Source organism: Manis pentadactyla, chromosome 15 (assembly GCF_030020395.1).
Source record: "Manis pentadactyla isolate mManPen7 chromosome 15, mManPen7.hap1, whole genome shotgun sequence".
NCBI classification, from domain to species: Eukaryota; Metazoa; Chordata; class Mammalia; order Pholidota; family Manidae; genus Manis; species Manis pentadactyla.
In genome coordinates, this window is record NC_080033.1 from 12,933,787 (window position 1) to 12,942,708 (window position 8,922).

General features: G+C 47.4%; 1 protein-coding gene across 2 annotated transcripts; it reads right to left on the minus strand.

The window, feature by feature from the left end:
- Positions 1 to 1,685: 1,685 nt before the first annotated feature.
- IFNL1 (interferon lambda 1) lies at positions 1,686 to 7,910 on the minus strand. Of its 2 annotated transcripts, XM_057492770.1 has the most exons (6): positions 7,740 to 7,910; positions 7,423 to 7,494; positions 6,509 to 6,652; positions 6,323 to 6,406; positions 6,140 to 6,228; positions 1,686 to 1,874 (listed from the first exon to the last, which is right to left on the minus strand). In XM_057492770.1, the coding sequence occupies exons 1-6, from the start codon at positions 7,908 to 7,910 to the stop codon at positions 1,826 to 1,828; spliced, it is 609 nt and encodes a 202-aa protein (XP_057348753.1). In that variant the 3' UTR covers positions 1,686 to 1,825. The 2 variants fall into 2 exon arrangements, with proteins under 2 accessions (XP_057348753.1, XP_036750597.2); XM_036894702.2 differs by lacking the exon at positions 1,686 to 1,874 and having other exon boundaries at positions 6,130 to 6,228.
- Positions 7,911 to 8,922: the final 1,012 nt, after the last annotated feature.

Here is an 8,922-nt window from a genome sequence, read left to right on the forward strand (position 1 = left end):
TCAAGATTTTATTCTTGGAGCTGTAGGAAGCCAATGGAGGATTTTCAGCAAAAGAGGTATATGGGCTGATTTCAGTGGAGACCCCAGCTTTGTGCATCCCTTCAAGACAAAATCAGGAAGTGGTGTCTTAGAGCTTGGCATCCTCCCTTCAACATATTTGGGGTCCACATGGTCCGTGCTTCAGCCCTTTGGATGATACCTCACCTGCCTTCATTCCCCAGTAACCCCTTCATTTATTAGAGAATCATTAATGCCAATGACATGCTTGTGTTTTCAAAATTGAAAGATTTCAACCCAAGGAACAGGTCGACTTGGTGAGAGAGGGCATGGCATCATCCAAGGGGAATGTTTGAGCATCTGCTCTGTGCCTGGCCCTGTGTTGGGCACTGGAGATGGAGAGCCAGCGACCAAGAGAGACCCAGTCCCTGCCCTCCTGGAGCTCAGACAGAAAGATGGCTGTGTCAGGGCTATTACCATTAGAAGCACAGGGGACTGGGAGCTCAGAGGAACTGTCTGACCCTGCTCGGAGGTTCAGGTACATGTGTTAATCAGTCTTTTGGTAGCAAGTGACAGGAACTCAGCTTAACTGAATTAGGTATAAAAAGCAGGCATTTATTGGCTCATATTGCTGGACAGAGACCATTGAGGATAAAGCTGCAAGGGACTGGCCTTGAGACTGGAACTCAGACTTAACTCCACCATGATACTCTTCTCACTTGTCTCCTTTCTCTTCTCTGCCTATCTCAGCTCAGATTCATCCCCTTCAACTGCATGTGGTGAGGAAAATGGCCATGTGTTTACAGACACAGACTCAATCTTTCTAGCATCATAGGCAAGAAGTATAATGGCAAAAATGAAAAAAAAATCCCAGGGAAGGGCTCTGATTGGCCCTGCACTGATGGTGGCATCCATGGGAATGGAATGCTTTGATTGGCCAGGTGAGGGGTCATATTTCTGGGTACTGTGGCTTGGTTGGAGGAGGTACGTTGCTAAGATGTTGGGTGAACCATATGAAATCACCAGTTTTGTAGATTAGGAATGGCAGGATATTGGCAATTTGATAGGGTTGAGCTTAAATCGTCACCAGAAGAATAGGACGGGTCTTTTAAGGTTCCGAGACTCAACTCCAATGTGGGGAAGGGGATCCAGCCCCATCCTCCCCCACATGCCAGCAAGTCTCAGACACCAACAGGGTATCTGAAAATTCAGCTCGGTTCTGACTCTACCCCTACGCGGAGGTAATGTCAGATTCTACAGGTTGAGGGCTCCGTCCCACAGGACTGCCCCTCGCCCCCCACTTCAGACAATAGACTCAAGCTCCAGGATATTCCCTGTGCTTCTGACCAACCGCTGCAGATTGCAGGTTCCAATGACCTTCCCTTAGGTTTGCTTAATTTGCTAGGGTGGCTTCCAGAACTCAGAGAAATGATATATTTCCCAGTTTATTAAAGAATGTAAATCAACAGCCAGATGAAGGGATACATAGGCCAAGGTTCCAAATAAAGGAGCTTTTGTCCTTGTGGAGCTTGGGCCCTGGCTTGGTGGCACTTGGAAGCATTCTAGTTCCCCAGGCATGGAAGCTCTCTGAAAAACAAGCTGTTCTCTGGGGTTTTATGGAGGCTTCATTACATAGTCATGATTGACTCTGTCATTGGCCTTTGGCTGTTTTATCTCCAGCCCGCTCCCCTACCTGGAGGTTGGGGGTGGTGGTGGGACTGAAAGTTCCAACCCTCTAATCACGTGGTTGGTCCTCCTGACAGTCAGCCAGTGCCCTTGGGTGGGGTCCAAATTCACCTTCATTAATAATAAGACATCTATTTCACCTTTATGACTCTGAAGTGTTTTCAGGAACTGTAGATGAAGACCAAATACATCTGAGAAGTATTTATTTGATCATCTGAATGACATGCAAAAGAGTGAGAGTTATAGGATCATCTGAATGACCAAATATGTATTTCTTATAAGCCATTATATCACAGTGGGAAAGCTTGTTGGGCATATAGAAGCAATAGAACCCCCAGAGTGCCACTTGGATGGATTTTTGGAGGAGGAGGTGATATTAGTCAAGACATAAAAGATGAATGGAAATTAGCCAGATGAGGACATTGTGATGGTGGGAGAGTAGTAGGACATGTCCCCAGCAGAGGGAGTGAACAGCTTCTACAAAAGCTGTCATGAGAGAGGACAAGGGAAGGAGATGCCACTGTGCTCTGGAGATGGAGTGCTCTGACTGGGCAAACCTGAGTCACGTGTCCAACCAAATGAGGGTGTGGGAAAGGTGGGGCGTCATTCCCCAAAGGAAAATTGAGGATCTTTATCAGGAGAAATGGATGCTGGGGAGGAAAAAACAAAATAAATCCAGTTCAAAATTTCTTTTTTAGGCCTTGGTGCCTCTCAGCATAGATTTACAACCTTATTTCCATTACAGAACTTATACTGAAGTGCTCATGTACTTGAACTCAGACATATCTTATATCATGCACATTTGTATCATCAAATATTAATTGACACCTCCTCTGTTCTGTGCTGGGCACACAGAGATGTATTTGTGAGGATACATTTGACTGCAAGAAACAGAAAATCCAATTAACATGACTTAAGACTTTTGGTTATTATCTCATTTAATAAGGAGTCTGGAGTTAGGAGGTTTGGGTTTTTGGTGCAATGGCTTACTGGTATCACCAAGGACTTAGTTTCCTACTCTTTTGTTCCACCTTCCTTATAAGAATAGCTTTATTCTAGGCTTTTTGCCTCATGGTCGTAAAATGACCACCACAGCTTCTGGTCCTCATTTACCAGTGAATAAAGCAGGAAGGGAGAGAACTCATGGAAGAGTTTTCTTTCTGTCAGGGAAGAAAAAAAGTATAAAATAATAAGAGTAAGAGCAATAAACACATATAGGCCTTTCCTTGTGCCAAGAACTGTTTTAAATTCTTTACATGAATTAGCTAATTTAAGAAGCCCTTCAATCGCCATCATCAAAAAGACAAACAACAACAAATGTTGGCGAGGTTATGGGGAAAGGGGAACCCTCCTACACTGCTGGTGGGAATGTAAATTACTTCAATCATTGTGGAAAGCAGTATGGAGGTTCCTCAGAATGCTCAAAATAGAAATACCATTTGACCCAGGAATTCCACTTCTAGGAATTTACCCTAAGAATGCAGCACTCCAGTTTGAAAAAGACAGATGCACCCCTATGTTTATTGCTGCACTATTTACAATAGCCAAGATATGGAAGCAACCTAAATGTCCATCAGTAGATGAATGGATAAAGAAGAGGTGGTACATATACACAGTGGAATATTACTCAGCCATAAGAAAAAAACAGATCCTACCATTTGCAACAACATGGATGGAGCTAGAGGGTATTATGCTCAGTGAAATAATCCAGGCTGAGAAAGACAAGTACCAAATGATTTCACTCATATGTGGAGTATAAGAACAAAGGAAAACTGAAGGAACAAAACAGCAGCAGAATCACAGAACCCAAGAATGGACTAACAGTTACCAAAGGGAGAGGGTCTGGGGAGGATGGGTGGGAAGGGAGGGATAAAGGCAGGGAAAAAGAAAGGGGGCCTTACGATTAGCATGTATAGTGTGTGGGGGACACGGGGAGTGCTGTGCAACACAGAGAAGACAAGTAGTGATTTTACAGCATCTTACTACACAGATGGACAGTGACTGTGAAGGGGTATGTGGGGGGGACTTGGTGAAGTGGGGAGCCTAGTAAACATAATGTTCTTAATGTAATTGTAGATTAATGATACCAAAATAAAAAATAAAAAAAAAAGAAGCCCTTTAGTCGTGTGGCCATGTCAGACGGCAAGGGAGTCTGGGGAAGCAGGTGTCAGACAAGGGGGAAAGAAATTTATGTCCTGTGCTTGACACCTTGCTGCCCCTACCCAAACTGGGGTTCTGTCACTCACAGACCATACAATGCAGTGGGAGTGGCTATGGGGTTGTGCACAATTTTTAGTGTATGGCTGTGCTCCATCCTTTGTCTCCTAATTGAGACATGCAAAAGAGTGAGAGTTATAGGATTATGGGGATTATTCTGAAACCCCAGTAATGCAATAGAAACTCAACCACTCAGAAACTTCAGGGGTTGCTCTTGGTAATAGATTTCTTGTGACACACCTCACAGTGGATTGTGTGGGGCTGGTAGTTGTCACACTGTTCCAATTATCTATTGTCTCATAAAAAACCAGACTGAGAGGCATAAAATGAAAATTAATTTGTTATGCTCCTACTTTCTGTGGGTCAGGAACTTGACCACAGCACAGTGGGGAGGGGACGGCTTGTCTGTGCCCCAGCTGGGAGCTGGAATTATCTGGATACTTCTTCATGCACATGTCTGGTTCCTGAGCTGGGATGATTGTAAAGCTGATCTCAGCTGGGATTGTCAACTGGAGTGTGTACATGTGGCCTCTCCATGCAGTTTGGGCTTCTTGCAGCACGGTAGTTGGGTTCCGAGAGGGAGATTCTGAGAAGGCATGTTCCAAGACTGCTATGCTAACTTGGTGCTGGAAGTTACTTGGCTTGACTTCTACTGTACTCTATTGGTTGAAGAAGTCCCAAGTCCAAGTTCAATGAGAGGGGAACATTGACTCCGCCTCTAGAAGGGAGGACTGTCAAAAAATTTGTGGCCACTTTTTAAAAGCCACAACACAATGCATGAGCTGGAGATGCCAGCCAACAGTTTGACAACTGGCATTGTTAGAATCAGAATGCACGCTGGCTGCATGTTGGAACAGATCCTGGAACAGATCCCCACCCCTTTGTGTCAGGTACTAAACCTTCATTTCTGAATTGTTGGAAGTTCTAGGGGTTACAGGGGGAGGGCTGGGACAGCACAGGTGGGGCAGGTTTGCTTAGGGGCCTCTTGGGGAAATAACTATTTGCCAATCGGTATGAAAGTATTTCAGTGTTTTAATAACAGAAACAGTGATGCCACTGGGGACCACCAGGTATCAGTCCTGCAAGACATTCATGACCTGGGAACCTCCAGATGCCATTTTAGGCTGCTGCCTAGGTCCATCTTTCACCTTCTTCCTGCTGGTAGAAATCTAAGTTTGTTCATGTATTTCCTCTCCCTGAGGCATGTTTTCAGGGAAAGGGCTTCTCCCTAACTGCAAAGGTAAATCTTGATTAGTCTAACACTATCTTTGTAATTATATCTTCCTTGTCAGTGATTGGTTGAGGCTTGGGCACATAAATAAGTTTTAGCCAATGAGACAAGCACACACACACCATAGGGAGTTTCTCTGAAAGGTTTTCCTTGCTTTTAAGAACTGTGGGACAGGCATCAAGACCTCAACATTGTGGAGCAGAGGAAAACTATCCATGCCAAATCTGTGAGCATAAGATGGTCATTGTTTTACTCCATTAGGTAGGGGGTGGTTTGTTAGGACTTAGAGGTTATTGTTTGTGTGTGATAGCAGGAGCTGTGGCTGCCATCTTAAGACCAGGAGGTAGCCAGAGTAAGAATCAACCAATTAGTTTCCCAATGACATTATTGGATGAATGAATGAATCAGTCCTAGAACTATTCTGTTGACTTTCTGTTACATGTGATAATAAATTCATTTTTGTTTTACCCATTTGAGTTGAGTTTCTGGTACTTATTACAGGATAAAGCACTTGATTGATATAGACCTCCATCTGTCCTAAGTACACACGGAAAAGAGAGATATGCAGTTTACACAGGCAGGGGGAGACATATAAACGAGCATAAATACTCACACATTTGCACACACGAGGGCATGAATACACCACTATGCATCTTCAGTTAGACTCAGCTTCAGACAGACACTCACTTGGATACATACACACACATAATTGTAGAAGTCAGGCACAGACAAATATACACAGCTAGTTACAAATTTTACCAACATCACACAGACATCATGCTCAGTCAGACCCACAATCACACACACACTCAATGACTCACCTATCACAGATGGTTCCAATTCTTTAACTGTTTATTTGCACATATTGTATAAAAGTAGAAAAATAAACATTTCTTTTGAGGTACTGAGTCAGGGCTGTAGCTTCATAAATAAGGGGTGAGGCTTAGTATATAAATAAGGTCTGGGGTCCCAGATTGGCTAGGGGTGGGTCCAGGCTCTCAGACACACAGGTCTCTGCTGGCAACACATTCCAGGTCCTTTTTGAGGAGGCGGAAGAGGTTGAACATAACAGAGGCCTTGAGGCAGCCTTGAGACTCCTGTGAAAGAGAGGACTGTGATTTCCATAGCTTGGGTATCAGCCTCCTCCTTTATCCTGGGCCCAGGTATTCAGCCTCCTCCCAGCTCACTCACCTTCTCTGGGGCCTCCTGGAGCCGGTGCAGCCAGTGGTGGAGGCGGCCCCGGGGCCGGGTGCCTGCTGTGGGCTGAGCTAGGATCTGAGGGCAGAGGAGGGTGGTGTGTGAGTCAGGGCCTGGGACAGAGGGGTGAGGTCCTAGATGCCCAGGGCCCAGACATGGCTGGGTGCCCCCAGCACTCACACAGGCCCAGAGCTCTGAGTGGATGTGGTGCAGTGTGTGAAGGGGCTGGTCCAGGATGTCACCCAGGGACGAGTCAGCCATGGTCCCCAAGACCTTCAGCGTCAGGGCCAGCTCAGCCTCCAAGGCAATGGGGCGCTCCCACACCTGCAGAGGGATGAGAAAGAGCAGGTGAGGTGGAAAGGTGAGGGAGGGTAGGCAAGAAGGCCCAGTTAAATGGAGACAGGTAGGGAGTACAGGGAAGGAGGGCAGGTGATACAGGACAAGTGATACAGGAGGTGGGAGAGGTGAGAGGGAGGCAGAGGAGGGAACACATGGGGAAGGACACAGATGGGGAGGATGCAGGTAAGTCAGAAAGGTAAGGGAGGAGACAGGTAAAAGAGTAAAATGAGGACAAGTCAAAGTGACTTATGGGGGTCATAGAGGTTTGAAGAGGCAGGGAATCGGGGTTGGGGGGAGAAGAGAACAGGTGAGTGGGGGGAGTTGGATGCATAGGTGAGAAGGTGAATGAAGGAGGAGCCCTTGCTGGGAAAAGATCAGGGAAAGGAAGATGATGAGCCACATAGGTGTGAATCAGTGGTGAAGAGGCCAGGTGAGGGGGAAGAGGAAGTCAGTGGTGAGAGTGGACAGTGACAAGCTGGGAAGGCCAAGGGGCATAGGCTGGGGACAGACCTGGGAGGGGAAATGAGAAGGAGCTAAGTGAGAGTGGGAGTGGGAGGGACAGAGGAGGAAGATAGGGAAGTGGGGACTGGCAGGGAGATGCTACAACAGGACCCAGGTTAAAGACAGGCTCAGGGGAGCAATTGAGGAGGGACCAGAGAGAGCGAAGGACAGGTGAGATAAGGAGGGAAGAGGCTGCTTAAGAAGACAAGCAGAGGGGCCAGGTGCAGATGACGGTGGCCTCACTTCCAGCTCACCTGCAGCTGTTTCAGGTCCCGGGTCCTGGGGAAGAGGCGGGAGCTGCAGTTCCAGTTTTCCAGCGAATTTTCCTAGAGAGCAAGAGCAGAGGTTAGCCCTCCTACTGTGGGCTGGAGGCTAGCCCGCCAGAGCAAGGATGAAGATTGAGCTAACAGGAGGGCTTGAGTTCTATCCATAGTAGAAAGGATGGAAGTCAGCCATAGCAGAAAACCTAGAGGCCAGCCTGTAGGGGGAGGATAGAGGTTAGCTCACAGTAGCAAAGCAGCAGCTTGGCCAAAGCAGGAGGAGAGATTAGCACACAGCAGTGGGGACTCACCCAGGCATCCTTGGCTTTCTTGAAGGCCGCTAGCTCCCTTGGTGACAGAGATTTGAACCTGCTAAAGTTGCAGCCGCTCCTGGTTGTGGCAGGCTTGGAAGTGGGAACAGGGCTAGCTCTGGTCAAGCCCAGCTCCGCAGTCACCAGCACCAGGACCCACAGTGCAGCCATGGCCAGATTGCAGCTGACTCCCTGGCTGCATGGCTCTGCTTTTTAACCAGGTTAGCTGAGCAACCCGGGCTGATGTGTGTAAAGTGAAAAAGCAAGTGGGAATTGCTGTTTCCACTGACTGAAAAGGTATGAGTGGGTGGGGCCAGTGCTGAGTTCACAAGCCTGGCTGAGCCCAGAGCGATGCCGAGAAGGAAAGAGAAACTGAAATTCATTCCCAAGAGGGAGCTTGAGAAATCTGTGAGCTGAGCTTAGGAGTCCCTGGGACTTCAGGGAGCCCCTGACTGAGGCTGAGGCAAGTAGAGGGTCAGAAAGGTGTCACAGCAGGGCAGGGGCTAGGGTGGGGTCTGTGGAGTGAGGCTTCCTGAGTGGCAGAGAGGGGGCTTCCTCCACTGGTTTAAGCGTGTTTCATGCATCCACCCATTTTCACCTCATTCCTGTGAATAGTTACTCTTATAATTATCCCCATTTTACCAGTGAGGAAACTGAGGCACAGGAGGCAAAGCGAATTGCCTAAGGCCCCACATCTGGTTCATGGCAAAGCTGGGATTTGAGCGGCATCCTTTGCACTCACTCCCTATTCGCTGTACAGCCAAAGTAGAAGACAGAACCCTGGAATCACACACCCAGCTCTCCTTTCTCTCCCCCTGGGTAGCACGAGAAAGGGTAAGGAGCTCCTCATTCCCTGGGGGCAAGAGCACTAGCTGGGGACTGGAGGAGCTGCCTGGAGATAAGGCAGCGAGAAGGGCTTCTGGAAGGCAGGCAGAGTCTGGTTGCTCTGTTATCATCAGTCTCCTGCAGGAATAACAATTGTGTAGCAGGTAGGGAATTGCTTTGATGTGTAGGCACTTCATGTTTTTCATTCCTGTATTTTTTCTTGGCCCTTGGGTGCAGACAGTTATTAATCATACTCTTCAGATCATAACATAGAATCACAATTGACTTGTGAAAGACCCTCTAAGGTTTTATGCCCTCTCCCCATGCCAATCCCCACTCTTATCCCTCCTCCTCACAG

Bases quoted from the DNA above. Each gene is read 5' to 3' on its own strand.
- IFNL1 (XM_057492770.1), bottom strand. From the start codon at position 7,910: ATGGCTGCACTGTGGGTCCTGGTGCTGGTGACTGCGGAGCTGGGCTTG. The intron at 6,653-7,422 runs GTGAGCTGGAAG...ATCCCTCTGCAG, and splicing joins GGGACCTGAAACAGCTGCAG to GTGTGGGAGCGCCCCATTGC. The intron at 6,229-6,322 runs GTGAGTGAGCTG...TCTCTTTCACAG, and splicing joins TCCAGGAGGCCCCAGAGAAG to GAGTCTCAAGGCTGCCTCAA.